This window comes from Hermetia illucens, chromosome 4 (assembly GCF_905115235.1).
Source record: "Hermetia illucens chromosome 4, iHerIll2.2.curated.20191125, whole genome shotgun sequence".
Classification (NCBI taxonomy): Eukaryota; Metazoa; Arthropoda; class Insecta; order Diptera; family Stratiomyidae; genus Hermetia; species Hermetia illucens.
In genome coordinates this window covers 73,296,259-73,316,956 of record NC_051852.1, presented here as the reverse complement: position 1 = coordinate 73,316,956, position 20,698 = coordinate 73,296,259, and the positions used below count along the sequence as shown (strand labels likewise).

The window sequence follows — 20,698 nt, the reverse complement described above, 5'->3', positions numbered from 1 at the left end:
GACTTGTTGGTTCTCCAAGGCTTCCGTTTTCCGTCTGTGAAGTCGCTCCTCCGCTCGCCGGGGTTCGTGATAAGTCACCGCGCGTGCCTGCGCGCTTGAGACTGCAGCATTCTCCCGTTCCATTACTAGCTTACATTCATCGTCGAACCAGTGTTGTTTGTGGCCGTACTTAGATAACGTTCTTCAGGTGATTGTGAAGATAATTTGTTGATGCTTCACCTTCACGAGATCTGTTGACTGCGGTTATTGCGGCATCCATTTCCCCTTATAGGTGTTGCGCAGGGTTGTGCTGTGGGTTGCTTCAGGATTCTGGGTGGTGTTGTTATTCTAGCCCGGAACACCATGCCGACAAGATAGTGATCTGAGTCTATATTGGCTTCCGTTATGTTCTGATATTCATCGGGGCTGAGAGGTGCGGTGTTCAATCAACACGTGGTCAGTTTGGTTTGAAGTGGTCCCGTCTGGAAAGGTCCAGGTCTGTTTGTGGACCGCTTTCCACGCAAACCAGGTACTTCCAACAACCAGTTCGTGTGACACTGCTAAGTAAATAACCCGCAGTCCGTTATCATTTGTGTTTTGATGTAAGCTATGGGAGCCAACGTATCGCCTGAATACGGCCTTCTTCCCTACTGGGCTGTTAAAATCCCCAAGTATGATTTTGATATCATACCAGGCACAGGCTTCGAGGGTTCGTTCTACTGCGTCGTTGAAGGTATCCTTCTCCGACTCTACAGTCTCCTATGTAGGGTGGTGAACGTTAATGATGCTTATATTTCTAAACTTGCCTCCCAAGCGCAGAGTCCATAGCCGTTCGCTTATGTTTTCAAACAGTTGGTTTCATTGGCACTGGATGGCCACTATAATATATGGTGTAGTGACTGGTTTCCTGGCCCTGTCCAACGTGTCTTCTGCAGCGCTGTTACTTCAGCTTTATATTGGGACAGAGAATCGGTTAACTGCTTGGCAGCTCCATCTCAATACAGGTAGCGCACGTTCCATGAGAAAATGCGCAAATCGTTATTACGTTGTCGTTTACGGGTGATTTTTGCCACAGAAAACCGACACTCTATCGGATAGGCGGCAAGTCAAACACACTATCCACACACTTGCGTTTCGACTGTTGTTGTTGAGGCTTGGCAAGTGTGTGGACGCGCCAGATCGCTAATAAGCGCTGGCAAGCCCTGTCTACACGCTTGTGCTTGAGACTTTTTGTTAAGGCTTGGCAAATATGCGGATGCCGCTTTAGGACTTGTTCTATATTACCTTTGAAGCATTTAAAGGAATTTTAGAGGTTTTTTATTAGCAGGTAATAAATGCTCATTGCTAGGGTTTCGTGTGAAACAAAACGTTATTAAAATCGGTTAAATGGCTGTCTGTCCGCTTGCCAAGGAGATTTACTCCGAAACGGTTGGGGTAATCATTACGAAATTTGGTGAGAACATGTGGTCTGTGAACGACTACAGACGTTACCTGGGACGCCCCCCCCCCCCTCTCCTCAACGTCAGCCGTTGATTGCTGTCTTCCGAATCAGACCACCGATAGAGAAACATGAGCAACGCACTGGCTGCGAATTAAATGATAGCGATTTTGTTAAAAAGCTAAGGCAAAGCTTGGGTTTACCAGCTGTGGTAAGTGGTTCATCAACCTAGATATTTAGACTTGATTACTTGAATAGAAAGCTAGCCGATTGGAAAATTTGCAAGAAAGCCAATCGAGAAGCAAAGAAAGCGATTGCCTTTACCCAAGCGATCAATTAGGAAAATCTTCATGGTAAATTGGATACCGCAGACAGCGAAACAGATCTATATCGACTCGTCAAAAGCCGCCACCAACACGCACAATATATCGAGCACTTTCTGTAATGGAGACGAAGATTTTGCGTTTATTTTCCTAGTGTCTCATAACTAGCTGATTTTAATCTAGTTATTCAAAAATAACAACGATGTTTTGATAAGCTAGATAGTAACTTAGAGCTTCGCGACTTCATCCAAATCAAGCCTTTGTCTGAGCAAAATGGCAAAACCCGTCAAGACGAGCCGACCCTGTTTCTGAACGGAGGACAGAGTGTTCGAATCCATGTAACTATTATAATAACCGAGTGGGAATTGATAAAGTGGCGTAAAATTATTCTGCTCGCTCTCTTCTACGATCGATTTGGCGCCAAGTTGGCAAATTGCTATTAAAAACCATGTGCACTAACACCATCACATCATCATAACTGAGCAACAAGCGTTAAATTTTTGACAAAATTCCTCCGCTTTTGACCAATTTTCCTGGCACCCAGACCCCCAACCTAAATACCATTTTGAAGCTCTAACTCTCCCCTAATACTAGTGCTTACGAATTTCGCTCCTTTTTTCGAAATTCTCAATATTAACGCATATCATCATCATCAACGGCGCAACAATCGGTATCCGGTCTAGGCCTGCCTTAATAAGGAACTCTAGACAACTCGGTTTGCGCCGAGGTCCACCAATTCGATATCCCCAAAAGCTGCCTGGCATCCTGGCCTACGTCATCGCTCCATCTTAGGCAGGGTCTGCCTCGTCTTCTTTTTCTACCATAGATATTGCCCTTATAGACTTTCCGGGTGGGATCATCCTCATCCATACGTAACCTATTGAGCGGATTTTATCCACAACCGGACGGTCATGGTATCGCTCACAGATTTCGTCATTGTACGGAATCGTCCATCCTCATGTAGGGGGCCAAAAATTCTTCGGAGGATTCTTCTCTCGAACGCAGCCAAGAGTTCGCAATTTTTCTTGCTAAGAACCCAAGTTTCCGAGGAATACATGAGGACTGGCAAGATCATAGTCTTGTACAGTAAGAAGTTTGACCCTATGGTGAGACGTTTCGAGCGGAACAGTTTTTATAAGCTGAAATAGACTCTGTTGGCTGACAACAACCGTGCGTGGATTTCATCATCGTAGTTGTTATTGGTTGTGATTTTCGACCCTAGATAGTAGAAGTTATCAACGGTCTCAAAGTTGTATTCCCCTATCTTTATTCTTTCCGTTTCACCAGTGCGGTTTGATGCTGTTGGTTGGTTGGTTTTCGGTGCTGACGTCGCCACCATATATTTTGTCTTGCCTTCATTGATGTGCAGCCCAAGATCTCGCTGGTCAGGGTCAGCCTAGTCAGTCTTATTAATTTCGTCGGGATACTGAATTCCGCCTATGCTATCATAGGCGGCTTTAAAGTCGATGAATAGATGGTGTAACTGTTGTGCATATTCCAACAGTTTTTCCATTGCTTGCCGCAGAGAGAGAGAATCTGATCTATAGCTGATTTACCTGGAGTCAAGCCTCTTTGGTATGGACCAATGATGTTCGGGGCGTATGGGGCTATCCGACTTAGCAAGATAGCGGAGAATATCTTATAGATGGTACTCAGCAACTTGACACCTCTATAATTGCTGATATCTCCCTCTCCCCAATCGTCAGGCATTGATTTGCTGTCCCATATCTTGATCACAAGTTGATGAACTACTTGGTGTAACTGGTCGCCTCTATATTTGACCAATTCGGCTGTAATTCCATCGGCTTCTGGCGACTTATGATTTTTTAGCCGATGAATTGCACATACTGTTTCTCCTAAACTTGGTGGTGGCAGTATTTGTCCGTTGTCTTTAGTTGGCGGGACCTCCAACTCGCCGATGTTCTGGTTGTTCAGCAGCTCATCAAAGTACTCAACCCATCGTTCCGATTTGCCCATTCTGTCGCAAATCAGATTTCCCTCTTTGTCTCGGCAGGATGAGCATCGAGGTGTATAAGGCTTCATCCTGCTGCCTTGTTGGTAAAACTTACGCGCATCGTGCGGTTGCTTCCTGTAATTTTTTGGTTCACAGATTTGTTAGTTCTCCCAGGCTTCCTTTCTCCGCCTGTGAAGTCGCTTCTCCGCTCGACGGAGTTCGTGATAAGTCTCTGCGCGTGCCCGCGTTCTTTGAGAATTCAACATTACTCGGTATGCAGCATTCTTCCGTTCCATTGCTAGCTTACATTCATCGTCAAACCAGCCGTTCCGACTCTTTTGCAGCTGGGGCCATATATCTTTGTGGCCGTATCAATGATAACGTTCTTCAGGTGATTGTGAAGATCATTTGTTGATGCTTCATCTCCAGGTCCTCTGTTGACTGCGGTTATTGCAGCATCCATTTCCCCTTATAAGTGTCGTGGAGGGCTGTGTTGTGGATGGCTTCAGTATTCACTCTCACCTGATTGTCAGAGGGGATTGTAGGTGGTATCGTAATTCGAGCTTGGAGCACCATGCCAACGAGATAGTGATCCGAGTCTATATTAACCCCCCTATATGTTCTGACATTCATCAAGGCTGAGAGGTGGCGGCGTTCGATCAACACGTGGTCAATTTGGTTGAAAGTGGTCCCATCTGGAGAGGCCTACTTATGTTTGTGGACTGCTTTCCGCGCAAACCAGGAACTTCCAACAACCATTTCGTGTTATATCGCGTTATCATTTGTATTTTGGTGTAACCTATGGGAGCCAACGTATCGCCTGAATACGGGCTCCTTCTCTATTTGGCTGTCAAAATCCCCAAGTATGATTTTGATATCATATCTTTGACAGGCTTTGAGGGTTCGTTCTACCGCCTCGTAGAAGGTATCCTTCTCCGACTCTACAGTCTCCTCTGTAGGGGCGTGAACGTTAATGATGCTTATATTTCTAAATTTGCCTCCCAAGCGCAGAGTGTATAGCCGTTAGCTTATGTTTTCAAAGCCGATAACAGCAGGTTTGATTTTTTGGCTGACTAAGAAACCTACTCCGAGCACATGGTTTACTGGATGGCCACTATAATATATGATGTAGTGGCTCTTTTCCAGGAAACCGGTCCCTGTCCAACGCATCTCCTGTAACGCTGTTACATCAGGCCTATATTGGGACAAGGTATCGGCTAGCTGCTCATCAGGCCTATATTGGGACAGGGTATCGGCTAGCTGCTCATCAGCTTCATCTCTGTACAGGGAGCGCACGTTCCATGAGAAAATGCGCAAATAGTTATTCCTTTGTAGTTGCCGGGTTCGTCGTTGTGTAATCCGTCCAGTCCGAGGCTCCTGTTGTGGCTTCGTACCTAGTTGTTTTCCATGTTGGGTTGTCAGTCCTACCCAACTCTCAACCTGAATTACCAGTTAATACAATTTGTCCCGTTTTTAGGCGCGGGAGACTCGCCTTCATCCTTCTCCGTCTGCAGCTTTTCGTTAAGAAAGAGCTCCCAACGGTCACCATGTGGAGGTGGAGATAGGGTTTGGTAGTAGAGCTGTTGGTGTTGGTTCAGTAGGCATTTCCCAGGTTTTATGCTCCATCGTGGGTACCAATCCACGTTTCGCGCTGGGACCTATACTACCCTTTGACCACCATTAACGGATATACAGGTCTTTTTGACAATTCATATCTATATTTTCGGCGTAATTTCGACTTTTTTTCGGTCAAGTTATGTATTCTAGGTAATCTGTGTGGCATTCAAAAAATTTATGTTAATACTAGCTGACCCGGCCACGCGTTGCTGTGGCTAAAGTTTTTGTTATATTACATTATAGTAAACAATCTAAGAGGAACAATAAGAGAACATCAGTCACGGAGTCCACTATGCTTTTTCACACAGATGGTATTTGTAAAAAAATATGGTGATCTCCTTATTTGACTTTCTACTACTATAACCCTTTAGTACAATGAAATTATTTACGAACAAAGACGAAAATGTTGATGTTGGTATACAAATTCACTGGATTGAGATTTGAAGGGGAAGTACGTTGAACACAATTAATTAAAATGTTCTTACACTTGATATTAAGCAGAAATCAATAGGTACAAAATAAAAATTTATCAGATTTATTATTTCCATTTAATTTTATAACAAATATAAGTATATTACAGTATAATACAGTAAATAACATGTGACGCTTAAACTCATGAATGAGGTAGGCAAGGCAGACAGTCTTAAACTTTTAAACATTAATATCTATTTTTTGAATTATAAATACTTTCAATTTCAATTTAATTTAACACCAATCGGTGCACAATGTTTTTGGTTAACCTGTCTTTAGCTAACACAAATAGATTCTACGGTTTCCCAACACGTGAACACGCAACATATAGTTGCCCATGACAAAAACATGTATTTTCCAAATCTAAACCACAAATGGACATTGTTTGACCTTGAGATTTATTTATAGACATGGCGAAAGCTAAACGAATTGGAAACTGTAGCCTTTTGAAGGGTATGGTAGAATCTGATGGTATCATCGGAATACGTGGCAGCAGGACCACTTTTCCTTTAAACTTCCCAGCCAAAATGGTTGCTTCAAGAATGTTTCCGGTGATCTTTTTGATGACCAAACGCGTACCGTTACATAATTGAGGTGGATTCAAATTACGGAGGAGAATAATAGGGGAACCAATCTTTAATCGAAGATTATGTGGTGGCATTCCAGGGATATCTAATGAATTTAAAAATTCAATCGGAAAATTTACACTTTCATTTTCATCAACAACAGTATCGATTGATTTAAAAGACATCAGATCACCTAGTAACAACTGTTGTATCTGGAAGTTAATTTCGTCAACATCAACGTTTTTGGCTGCCAAAATCGCCCGTTGACTAAGCCATTCATGATTCAAATAATTATTCTGTATATCCGGGAAAATACTCTGAATCAATTCATTTTTATCCTGAACAACAGTGCAAAAATTGTCTGGTAGTTTAATGCATTGCGTATTTGGTTGCAGTTCTATTTTACCGTTCCCAATATCTAGTAGTTGTTCGGAAAATATTTGTGCTGATGGATCATTTTGCAATTGTACTCGCATATTTATGGTCAATCGAAGTGTTTCAACACTTCGCCATAAGAATGATTGTTTCAAACATGCATTAACCTCATCCGCGAAAGTAGAGCGAGGTATAACCGGTAAGGTCTGCCGGAAGTCACCAGACAAAAGTAAGATAGCACCACCGAAAAGTTTATTATTGCTGTTTAAATCTTGCATAGTTCTGTTTAATGCTTCAAGTGAATATTTGTGTGCCAACCCCAAATTATTATAGAACTCTTCCGCAACACTGCAGCTATTCCACTATTCTTTTTGATTTTACACATTGCATCTGGTTTATTATGAACGTCCAATGGCAGCTTGAATGTTGAATGTGCTGTTCGCCCACCATCCAGTAAAGTAGCCGCAATGCCTGACGATGCTACTGCTAATGCGATTTTTTGTTGCGACCGTATTTTGGCAAGAATCAACGATATTAAAAATGTCTTCCCGGTTCCACCGGGTGCACCCAAGAAAAAAAAACCGCCTTGTTCAGCAGCAACAACCAGCATAATCCGATCATAAATAATTTTTTGTTCTGCTGTCAGTAATGATTCACTGTTCATGATAATTGTTGCTAAACTTCCATGGTCATATTGATTTTCTCGTTGTAAATCGGTATTGACTAAGTCGGTGGCTGGACGATTAGGTGATGGCATACCATAATGATTAAGTGGTAAATTTGAAATAAGAACACATAAATCCTCGATCAAGACCAATGCTTCATTGTACATCTCTGGTGTATAATCTATCATATGTTTTGGCATTGACAAACAGTCTAATTCGGTGTAAGATGTCTTCTGTCATACAATTTTTATATTTTTCCCACAAAGTTTGTGCTTGCGAGGGATAACATGTCGTCAAAATAATTGCAAACAACTGACGAATGTTATTCGGTGTTGATGTCAACGCAGCATCAGCAAGCGTTAAGTCCCAATGGTTATCGTCTTCTAGCAATTGCAGTTCACGACATGCATCCTGGTATGTATTGAATACTCGACCATTAACTGTTCGTAAAAATTCAAAAGACGTTGGTCCGGGAACATTCACCAATAACAAACGTAAATAGAAGCACTCACGTTGCTTTGGATGTACCGTGTAAAGTCTCCCCAATGTCTTAGCTTTGAATATGCCTGTAATGGAAGGATGTGGTTTTCCTTGTTTCCGTGGCTCCCATTTTTTACTGGATTTGTTCCATGTGAAATAACGTGGAACATCACCAAACACCAATGTCTTCGCGAATTGGCCAAAAACATCAGACTCAACTTGAATTATACGGTATTTCGTTCACTACAAAATAAATTTAATTAATTTTATAGCGTCGACAACACGTGGTAATTATGCTGTTAAAATGTAGCTTATATGACACGTTCGTAGATTTACCATAGCAGCGCCATCTATTTATTACTTACTCAACCCAGTCGAAAGGTATCGACATCTGTTAGAATCATTTGGAGTTAACAGATAATTGTGACTGTCAAATAATAACAGACAAATAATTAGCAATAAATTAAAATTGCGACTATAATTTGAGATTTAAACTATCCTATCTCTCAAGTTGGATCGAACTGCACATGGTGTGCGAATTTTATTATAATCGGTTAAGTGGTTTAGGAGTCCATTGAGGACAAACATTGTGACACGAGATTTATATATATTAAGAAGAAGAAGATTAAGAAGATAAGAAAGATTGTTCCTGGAAATGTATAGAGAAGTCCGATATCGCTGTATAGTTGGTGCTACCATTCAGCTACGCATTGTGATGAAAAACCCAAAGAAAAATGATGTTTAATTATTATACTACTCATCCTGCTGGTCTATATTTTTCTGTTATGCATAAAATAAAATTATATTCCTCAAAAATTACTCCTTCTTTTAAAGAAATTTTGACAGACATGCTGCATTGCATCATTGCTAGGTCTACCTCTCATTACTAACTATTTGGTCTCATAGTGGTCTATTCAGGCTCTAACCGAGAAAAAATACTTAAACAAATGTTGAGAATTAAAAAAAATATTCTGAAAATTTAACTAAATTATCTTTTATATTGAAGATGGTCCATTCTGGTTCTCAGCGTTATATTTCTGACTTAGTAACAGCATAGTTCATGAAAATAGTTTCTCTTTTATAACAAGAATATTTTTAATCAATGATTTACTTTTCCGGTTTTACTAATTAGCACTATATATAGTTAAATATTGGTTGATATTCCAGATGAAACTAATCAATAAATTTCTTTGGTTTTTTAGATGAACCTTCTGTTTTTTACCTTTGCGAGCCTGTCTTTGGCACCGCTGGTCAGTAGTTCCGAAATATTGCTGATGTGCCCTTTTCCTGCGCCAAGTCACTGGCTTTGGATAGAACATTTCGCTCGAGGTTTGGTCAACCGCGGACACCATCTTACAGTTATAACTAACCATCCAACTAAGCAACCACATCCAAACTATACGGAGATAATAATTAGTCCAAACTTTGATATTCCGGCATATTGTAAGTTCTGCCATGTTTTTTTTGGAATAATTATAAGCAATACACAATAATTGCACTTTTTCAGTTCCAATTGAAACCATATTTGAGATGAAATATAATAGCTACATTAACAATGTGTTTATGTGGTGGAAAGTTGGGCTCCTAACATCTGAACATGCATTGAATAATCAAAAAGTGAAAAATCTAATCAGGAGCAAAAGTAAAAAGTTTGATTTAGTAATTATGGAACAATTTTTCCATGAGAGTTTTCTTATGTTCGGACATAAGTTCCAAGCACCTATTGTCACTCTAGGTACGTATCCGCATATTAAAACTATGGTGTTTAAACATTAGCATATATGTATGTTGTATAGGTTTTGAGTTTTCCTGTAGAGTTTTAATTATTTAATTAGCTAAAATAATTAGTATTATTTAATACTAGTGGCAGTACTTTTAGACAATAAGAACATGGTATTTTCTAATCCTTAGACAAAGAAGATTGCAAATTTGAGTTTCTAATTATAATAAAAGACCTTCTAATATTCCATGGCAAAAACAAAAATAAACAAGTCGGGAAACCGGAAGCTGGACGCTTCAGGTATGAAAGGTTTTGTGTATTTCTTTTATAAAGAGATTTGGGTGTGCATTTGTCCCATTAGCATGTAGCACGTAAAATATGCATATATTATGTGAAAATATCCACTTTTAAGTGATATTGACATTCATAGTCTTGAATTTGCAGAGGAGCGCAGATTTTACCTAGTATAACTTTGTTAGTAATAGTGCGATTTTCACCAAATTTGGCAGGATCATGATCTATACTGTAGCCTACATTGCTGCAAAATTTTGTGATTCTAGGATGAACTTAAGAGGGGTTTTCCTGTCAATTACTAAAAATTATAGTAATATACTATTATTAACTTTATTTGAACAGGTATCGATATGGAGGGTATTTCGGAGCCTAGGCACCATATAGTGGCAGCCTTTTAATTTTTTGCAAATTTTTCGGTTGAGTAGTTTCTGAGTTGGAACTTGTACTTATCCAATTAAATTCTTATCGCTCTTGTGGAGAAAACTTCCGTTGACCACATCTTGCCTGGAATGGCATCGAACGGAGTATAATTGTTAGTGTAAAGTGCTTTTTAACGTTTTGTGTAAAACAAAACCTTCTTAAAATCGGTTTACTGCCTGTCTGTCTGTCCGTCCGTATGTCTGTCGGTCACACCTTATATCTCAGACACTGTTACTCCTATTGATACGAAATTTGGTAAAAAGATGGAACTTGTGAATCCCATTGCATGCAGGAAGTAACATAGTTCCACGTTGCGTTTAAGGGGGTCCATGTACGTCCATGTACATGTACATATTTTTTCGCCGAGGGTAGTCGTGTAGGGCATCAAAAAGCCCCGATTAGTACTTTACGAAACTTGTGTTGGTTTTGACAGTGCTTATAAAGGGGAGGAGTGCGGGGGTCCGAAAAGGGTCAGTTACTTTAACGACCCGCTCTCAGAAATGATCGAACGCAACCATCTGAAAAAAATATGGTGACTCATGTACGTGCTATCTAGGCCTAGCGGTTTAAATAAATAAATAAAGTTAATAGTTGAAGATATTTTTTATAAGTATATTTTTAGAAATTTAAAGTGAATAATCTGACAAACTAAATGGCTAAACGTTATGGCCACTCAAATGTGCTTATGTAAGCAATACACGAAACCTTTCATACTTGTAGCGTTCAGTTTCCGGTTTCTCGACTTGTTCCAGCTTGATTTCGAGATTTGACTTTTCCAAGGCTGTTTTATTGTGGGGGTTGCGGAAGAGATCGCATTTGGGTCACGTTGAACGAACTACAGAGTTCAACAAATTGTATCGTGGTACATTGTTTGCCATTTTATTCTTACGAGCATCTCGGATGGGTTATGTTGATGGAATAATTAACGAAAATAGGTCGCCGTCGAAGTTCATACCAAAATCTTCGACATGGACATATTCACAAATTCTTGAACTACGTGCTTGGTCGAAGTCGTTGTCCAGTTCTTGTATGTATTTGGTTGAAGTCGTTGTCCAGTTCTTGTAAGTGTGGACGACTCATTCCAGCTCAAGATCCTTTGCGTCATTAATGACGCCCTGGATTATGCATGGCAGTTCATCTGCCCGAAAGGATCAAATTTTCGTAATAATTCTAACGCTAAGATTTTATCTGTTTGCAGTGCGAATGTTGAACGCTTTTGTTTTGCCTGTTGGAAATAAAGCTTTTAATGGTCTATGATTAGTCTACTAAGTAAATTTATGATGCCATTCGACTGTCGTGACCAAAGTTAATGCCTCTTAATCAATCATACTGCCCTCGCATTAAGTTTGCAATAGCTTACTCGAAAAATCGTATTGATATTAGCCCTAACTATGCTAGATTAAAGACACCTATAAATTTGCCACTGATTTATCTTGAATCTGGTTAAATTTGCATCCAAAACTTAACCTTCAGCTGCGTTCACTATACGAACTTAAGGGGGTCATTCCGTGTGAAGGCCTTTTTTAAAGTTTTGTGTAAACACAAAAACCTTATTAAAATCGGTCTACTGTCTGTCTGTCTGTCCGTCTGTCTGTCTGTCTGTCCGTCACACGCATTTTTCTCGGAAACGGTTATAGTGATTGACACGAAATTTAGTAGGAATGTGGGAACTGTGAACGCTCACGCACACATCCTTTTATGTCGAATTTAGGGGGGGGGGGTGCCCATACATGCAAAAGGAGGGTGTACATTTTTTTTTCATCAAATATAGCCATGTGGGGTATCAAATTAAAGGTATCGATTAGTACTTTTCAAAGCCGGTCTTGGATTTTACATTTGTTGGAAAGGTGGGGAGTGAGGGGGGTTGAAAGTTATTATTTTTTTTAAAGAACCCATTCTCAGAAACTACTCAACCGAAAAATTTGCAAAAAATTAAAAGGCTGCCACTATATGGTGCCTAGGCTCCGAAATACCCTGCATACCGATACCTGTTCAAATAAAGTTAACAATAGTACATTACTATAATTTTTAGTAATTGACAAGAAAACCCCCCTTAAGTTCATCCTAGAATCACGAAATTTTGCGGCAATATAGGCTAAAGTATAGAGCATGATCTCATCAAATTTGGCGAAAATCGCGCTATTACTAACAAAATTATAATAGGTCAAAGCTGTCGCTTCTGTGCAAATTCAAGACTTTGAATGTCAATATCACTTGAAAGTGGATATTTTCACATAATATATGCATATATTACGTGCTACATACTAATGGGACAAATGCACACTCAAATCTCTTTATAAAAAAAATACACAAAACCATTCGTACCTGAAGCGTCTAGCTTCCGGTTTCCCGACTTGTTTTGGCTTTTTTTAGAAATTTTTTGTGAAGAACTGGATGAAAATACGAATACGAATTTTTCACCATATATTTATTAATATCTTGAGCATGCATGGTAGTTTTTCCAGCCCGATGGCATAGTTCGTTGTTCAAATACAGAGCAATTTATACACTAGAGGGCACTGCGATCATCTTAAATTAAAAAAGTGAACGACATTTTAACTTACAGACCTAACAACAGTCCGCAAACCAGGATTATCAAAAAATATTAAAAGCTGGATTTTTGGTGCCGTGTTAAACTTTTTTTTGGGAATTTTGGTGATGTTTTTACGGTTTCTTCATTGAAAAAAAAACAAACTACTGAATGAATCGCAATTATTCTAGTTTGCGGACCGTAGAAATATATTCTGAATAAGTCGTGAAAATTTCAAAGAGTTTCGTTTGATAGATTTTGGGCTATGGTGGCAGCAGATTTCCAATATGCAGTTTCGAGAAAAACGCATTTAGAAAGTAGATTAAAATAACATCATAACTGCCCATTAATCTGCTATACCTAGTCCATAAACCTTAGGTTTCTTCAAGAAACACATGTACACCCTTGGCTTCAATTCTTGTCCTTTTAGCAAAGTCATTCGAACGTCATTTGAACCGAAAAATACGAGCTTTATTACGGCGATCGACATAAATCTGGCATGTGACTTATCACGTGTTTAACACTATAATTTCCAAAGGACTCTGAATATCAAAAAATCACTTTGCCCATATATTCTAAACTATATCTAGATATAATTGATGCCAAAAAAAAATTCGATTCCGCGGATCCGACACACGAGATGACCCCCATAAGGTGTACCTATAGTTTTCACTTACGTCCATAGATGAATCCGTTTAGTTTTGAAATTAGTGTTACCAAATTCTTCCTTAGAGCAGTTTCAATTAAATTCAATAAGAAATTAAATCTATACTTATTCATTCTACAGTTCTTAAGAAATTCCACAAGATCACAACCTTTCATTTTTATAAATATCCCTTTAAAATAACCGTTAGTGTTTCCATCGCGATTTAATTTACGGACGCTACACGATTCACGTCTTTCTAAGGTTTTCTGTGAAGCAAAATCTTATTAGAATCCATTCAATATTTTCTGTCTGTCCATCACGTCCGACTTATTCGGAAACGGCTAGACTGATTGTCACGAAAATTAGTGAAATGATGTGGTCTGTTGTTGCCTTTACATGCAGCAGCTGACGCCATTTTGTGTTAAGTTTGAGGGGCTCTCTATACATTTGTATAGAGGGTGCAAATTTTTTTGCACAGAATGTAGCCATTTGTATGTGTTTATATGTTTGTATGTGTAAATGGAACTTTTGGGTAGTGCCTAATTCAGTTGGATATATTTGTACATTAAATAAGCGGTATTCAATATATGTATGATACTTTAGACGTACATATGTATATTTTTATGAACGAAGTAAATCGGAAATATGTGCAACATCAATTTTTGTATAGTATTCGATAATAGGCGATGTTTGTTTATTTAGGGTGAATATAATACCTACATCTGTAATATATGCATATATCTTCTAGTTTGAAAAAAATATAAAGGAATATTTTGGGTTTTTAGCCATATACGAATGGAAAAATGTGCGTAGAAAGTGTGATGAATAGGCTTTCCAGTGTACATTGCCGCAAGGAAAAGAAAAATACTCTGCAGAACCCCACATTACACTTCACTTAGCCCCTATCATCCAGCTCGTAGCGCTGAAATTCTCTCTCAAGTTGGAGAACTAACATTCTGACTCTGCATACCATTGTTGAGAGGCATACGCACTTTGCAGAAACCGGTCATACACCCTTCAGTTTTCTATAGCCGAAGATCGTAGCTGGTAACGTTTTGGTGGCAATAAAATTTGTAAATTTCGCCTTTTAAGACAAGCAGGGAATACTTTGAGTGCATTCTTTATTCTTAAGCCCCAGCTCAGGGAGTGGAGAATTTAAGATTTCAATCAATTTGCCGAACACCTATTGTCAAATTCCTCTGGATTTGCCAGCCTTCAATCTTTGATTTCAAAACATGACTTGTGCAGGCAGTTACCAAATATGTTGGTAAACGTATCTGACCCTGTGACCGTGTAACCTCTTCACTTGAGAGTAAGAGTTTCAATGATACCGCATGAGTAATACCGTTGTAAAAGTAGATGTCATCATTGCTACCACACTCGATAACCAGTCACTTCGATCGAAATTAAATGTGTGAAATAGCTACATATGTCTAAATTATTGAGTAATTTATTCCTCAGTTCTTATGTCTAAGAACATGAGAAAACTAAGTGAAAATATTCACTAGGATACCGGCTTGGCCTCAATAAAAGTTATCGCCACTTTTCCGGGCGAAATATTCAATTATGTTAAAGCGTCCAGAAACGTGGGTTGGACATATTCTTCGATGCACTTTCGGGAGACGTAGATCTTAAATCGAAGACAGTACGAATCAAGACTGAAGCCCACTAGGTCGGATTGTTACCGGAAGGGACTCTTCGGACTATAGCACAGGTTGCAAGGATAACCGCTTTTTGCACCTCCATGTATAGTCCAGCCCTAAGATCGAGTGTTTTCAGGGCATTATGCAAATTTTGCGGGATTAATCCCGTCGTTGAAATTACCACGGGAACTACATCGATCTTTTGTAGTCTCCAAGTCTGTTTAATATCATCCGCCAAGAGGCCGTAGTTCCGGATTTTTTCGTGCTGTTTTTCAACAGTGTTCCGGTCGAACGGTACGACTATGAAGCACGCTCGTTCTTCCTTCAGAAGTAGAACTAGATTGGGTCTGTTATGATTAACACTGTGGTCGGTGGCAATAGTGTGATCCCACAGTAGTTTGACCCGATCATTTTCCAACATTCTCTGTGCAGTATACTTATAGTAAGGATGGTAGGTTGCCACTAAGTTATACTTCAACACAAGGTTTTGATGGAGAATCTTGCACACGGAGTTATGACGATTGGTGTACTCGGTACTGCTCAACATCCTGCACGCAGATGTTATGTACTGGACGGTCTTCTCTTCGCAATTGCATAACCTACAACTGGAGTTGGTGATTGAGGAGTCGTGAAGAATGTACCGTTTATAATTTTTTGTTGGGAGCGAAGCGTTGCGTTGAAGTTAGGAATGCTTCGGTTTCATAGAAAAGCACACCATTAGTCAACCATTTGTTGGAGGCTTCGATGTCATTGCCTGGCAACAATAAATTTTTTAATATGACCTCCATGAATGGGTTTCTCTTTCCATATGTCGATCTTTTGTCGGACTGAATTGGCATTCGACATGGGATCCCATTCTCTGCTTTTCAAGTTCAAAGGAGATAATTTATTATCTGCCATGACGGTAGCCTTGTGTAATTGGCTAGAGGATTGTTAACCAAAGAAAAACTCTCGAAGAGAATGCACTTGATTATAGTGCAATGTTTTCAAATCAGGTACCCTTCCTCCCTGATGACGTGGGATAGTGATCCTCAATTTTTCAGTAGCTCTATTGTTGCACCCTAATCCGTCTATTGACAGATTCTAAATCCGTATTACTCCACTGTGCCACACCGAAAGTATATAGAAGGACGGAAATGGCGAAGGTGTTGATTGCCATGATTTTATTTTTCTCAGCTCAGTTCATAAGACAAGATCCAGACGCCGTTCAAATACCCCCATCAACTTAGACTTGATTATTGCCACAGCAGGTGTTGTTGTTTGCAATATGCCGAGGTATTTGTGGACGTCGTCCGAATTCATACCCTCAATTTGGATGTTCTTATGGCTGTATCCTTCCTTGTCGGTACGTTTTCCCCGAACAATTGTTCTTATGCGACATTTCTCCAAACCCAACTGCATGCCGATATTCCTACTGAACTGGATGGTGATGTCCAACAAGGAGCGAAGTTGGTTTTCGTCTTTGGCATACAATTTGATGTACATTTCGACAATATGCCATGTTTAACTTGGAACCTTGCTTTCATACAGAACATGGAATAGTGGATTCAAAGCCAAAAGCACCACAGTGGGCTTAAAGAGTCGCCTTGGAGAATACCACGTCTGATTGGTATCTCTACCTATCTGTATAATAATGTAAAGTAGATGCACATAAAAAGCACCTTCATTAGCCATGGTAGGATTTACGTTTAACTTTCGTCTGGATTAAGACGTGTATTGCTGGAAAGTTTTATGCTTTCTGGATGAAGTTGGAGGAGGGGGCGTTATAAAGAAAGAAAATATCAACTGCTAATTAAGTAAAATCAGCTTCGTTTAGGAAATTTAGATTGCATTTATATTATAATAAAAATGCTTATTTCATATAAATAAGGCTATGGGGATATTTGTGTAACATTTTTATTTTGAGAAATGTCAGTTTCAGTTTTTAGAAATGTCACTTTAAAATAACCATTAATGCTTTCATCGCGGTATCCAAATATTTTGGTTTTTTTCTGTTTGTTTTGAGAACAAACAAAACCTTATTAAAATCGGTTTACTGTCTGTCTGTAAAAGAAAAAAGGGGAAACCTGTCAATCCCTACCCATAAAGTGAGTAACATAGTTCCACGTTGAGTTTGATGGGCGAAAAGAGGGGCCCCTTACATGCGAAAGGGGAATTTGAAATTTTTTTCACCGAATATAGTCATGTGAGATATCAAATAAAAGGCTTCGATTAGTACTTTCAGATGACGGTATTAGTTTCGACATTGGTTACGAAAGGGAAGAGTGGGTCAGTTACTTCAAGAACCCTTCTTTTTCTTCAGCCTTTGTCCCGATCACAAGCGGGGTCGGCTCGTCGTGATCGGCTTCGCCATTTGGCTCTATCGAATGCCTGAACTGGGTGCAATCTCGAGGCTTTCAAATCCCCATTTAGCGTATCAAGCCACCGTTGTTTAGGTCTGCCTTTTGGTCGTTTACCATCAACTTCGATGTTCAGACCAATCTTGGCAAGTGAATTCTCGTTTGCATGAATCGCGTGACCATACTATTGAAGACGCCACTCTCCCAACTTTTCCACGATCGGTGCAACCCCATAACGATCGCAGATATCCTCATTTCGGATGTGATCTAAACGTGTGACACAACTGGTCCAACGTAGCATCTTCGTCTCCATTACCGCAAGAGGCCGTTCATTGTCTTTTATGGTCGGCCAACACTCAGAACCATAGAGAGCGCCTGGACGGACGACATTGCGGTGAATTTTAGATTTGAAACGTTCGTTGATACATCGATCACAAAGAATACCAGTTGTGGAACGCCACTTCATCCGGGTTTCGTTAATGCGTGAAGCAATTTCATAACGCAGTTCTCCATTGGCTGATAGCGTTGACCCCAGTTATTAAAATCGCTCAGTTCTGGGCAGATCACTGCCGCTGACAGTGATTGTGCCTGTTTCATGGGGATCGGTCGTTAAAAATTCAGTTTTGTTTACATTCATGCTGAGACCGTGTTGCATGAGGCGATCATTCCATTTTTGAACAAGTTGCTCGAGGTCATTTTTGCTATCAGATGCTAGGAAAACATCATCTGTATAAAGCAGTGTGCAGGGCGTTGGACGTTGGATATCCCGTGTGACGGTGTCCATAACAAGGACAAAGAAGAGTGGTGAGAGGGCGCTTCCTTGATGAACACCAACAGAGACACGACGTAGTTTTGATACACCCGCCATACTTCGAACTTTACTTTTCGGATCGTGGTGGAGCAATTGAACCTAGCGCACGAGTTCTTCTGGCACGAAGTATTGTCGTAAAGCAAACCAGATGAGTTCGTGTGGTACACGGTCAAACGCTTTCTCTAGATCCAGAAAGCCAATGTAAAGAGGGCGATGCTTCTCACGGTGTTTCTCCATGAGTAACCGCGCAGCCTGTATTGCGTCAGTAGTTCCGAAGTTCTTGACAAATCCGGCTTGATTCACGGTTATTTCAACGATTTCGCGAATACGGTTGTCAAGAATGCGTTCAAAAATCTTCAAGGTATGGGAAAGTAACCGGATTGGACGGTAATTTGAACCATACCCATGCCTATTTAAATAGAGTAGTGAATAGAATATACTTATATTTATTAAAAGTAATTTTTTTTAGAATTCGACTGGGAACCCACTTAGGTTTATTCTAGAATCACTAAATTTTGCAGTAAAATGGGGTATAGTATAGAGCATGATACTACTGTTACTAACAGAGTAACAATAGGTCAAAACTGTCACTCATGTGGAATTTATTGAATTCCAAGATTTTGAATGTCAGTATCGTACTAAAGTGAATAGTCTGACACATTCAGTTTGCCAGAATATTCACTGTAAAAATTACGAGCAAGGTGCAAACACAAAACATTTCATACCTGAAGCATTCAGCTGCCGGTTTCCTGATTTGCTCTTTTTATTAACGCTTCATGTACTAGATCGCTGCCCTGTGTTAGGTGTACTGATTGCTTTTGTTGTTATTTCCATATCGCTTTTTGGGGCTGCGTTTATATCCTTTGCATACCTGATATTATTAGCGGGGCTCTCGAAAAGCAATTGAATTATCAATGTTCCCTCCAGATATTGAAAAACGACGGTTTTACTACATATATCATCTACACTATCAATTTTTTGATTTGAGAGCTTTCCATAATAAAATTACTTAAGAAGAAGTGCTGCTTACTGAAGTTGCCTGCACTTCAACGTTGGGGCGTGCCTTCCGGCTATCGCTATCGGCTCCATTGTTCAATCAAAACAATGCGTCGTCGTGCAATGGGTTCTTTGAATACTACAATCCCCCACGTGTCATTATACAAAACTTCGCGTATCCTTACCGATGCTTGAGTCCGCACCGGAACCTGAAAATTCAACAAACATGGGAATTCGCTCGAACCCAACGAAAGATCGATATTGGGAGCTAAACCTGAACAAGTCGGAATATTTAAAGCTTCAAATATTAAAGGTTTTATGTTGATCTTATGTGAGGCACTTCCTATGCACTTGTTTTTCGCAGTTAGCTACAAATTCAAAATATTCCTTCATATATGTAATTCCACACTTTCAAATATATATACAGTTACTCAAAAAAGTATCCGGACATGACCGTTGTATAGATATTTTCAAAGAAATATAAACAATTGTGGCACATTTGCTTAATGATTATTTGTTATATTTATCTTTGATTGGTTTATAATAAATTTCCAAAAAAAAAAAATTTCTCAGTTTCCGCTTTAAAAAAAAATAGCTCCGCTGTTAAGAACGCTACAAAAAATAAAGTCAAAAAAGTATCCGGACAGAAAGCGTTTGAAGGAAACTTACCCCTTTAATGTAAAATTTAATATCTTGTTGGACCTCCTCGATTTTTTATTACTTCCCTTAGTCGACTAGGCATCGATTTGACAAGTTTCTCACAAAATTGTGGACTGATCGTCGCCCACTCTTCCTTCAAAGCTTTTCTAAGTGTAATTAGACTTGAAGTTTCGCAGTTTTGAATTTTTCTTTTCAAATGTTCCCACGAATGCTCTATTGGATTTAGATCCGGACTTTGCGCCGGAGTATCTATCACTTTTGGGCAATTGTACAGCCGCCAAAGTCTACAAACGTAGGAGTTATGTTTGGGATCATTGTCCTCATAATAACAAAAATGCTCCATTTGCATTGTCCTTGCGCTTTGAAGTAAGTTTTCCTTAAGGACTGTGAGATGCTGATATTTGTCATATTTCCCATTTATAAACTTTAAATTGCCAACTCCCGCTGCTGACATACAGCCCCATACCAACTGAGAACCACCGCCATGTTTCACCGTGCACTTTAAATTTTTCAAATTCAGCTCCGTATTTGGCTGCCGCCATACAAAATTACTTCCATCTGATCCAAATATGTTATATTTGCTTTCGTCGGCAAATATAACGGTTTTCCAAAAATCGTAAGACCTATTTATATGTGCAATAGCAAACCGTAGCCTTTTTTGCCGATTTTGCTTACTTATATAGGGCTTTTTTCTGGGAACTCTACCGTGGAAATTATTCTTTCGAAGAATATTTCTAATTGTTTCGACACTTGTAACTTTACCAAACCTCT

The 20,698-nt window shown here is 39.5% G+C and overlaps 1 protein-coding gene across 1 annotated transcript in view; it reads left to right on the top strand.

Moving 5' to 3' along the window:
* The window catches only part of LOC119654243 (UDP-glycosyltransferase UGT5), an 82,876-nt gene that overhangs the window by 46,922 nt on the left and 15,256 nt on the right, over window positions 1–20,698 (top strand). Inside the window, exons 2-3 of the mRNA XM_038059485.1 lie at window positions 9,071–9,311; window positions 9,376–9,603. Of these exons, the coding sequence (XP_037915413.1) occupies window positions 9,071–9,311; window positions 9,376–9,603 (469 nt within the window). The remainder of the gene's footprint in view (window positions 1–9,070; window positions 9,312–9,375; window positions 9,604–20,698) is intronic.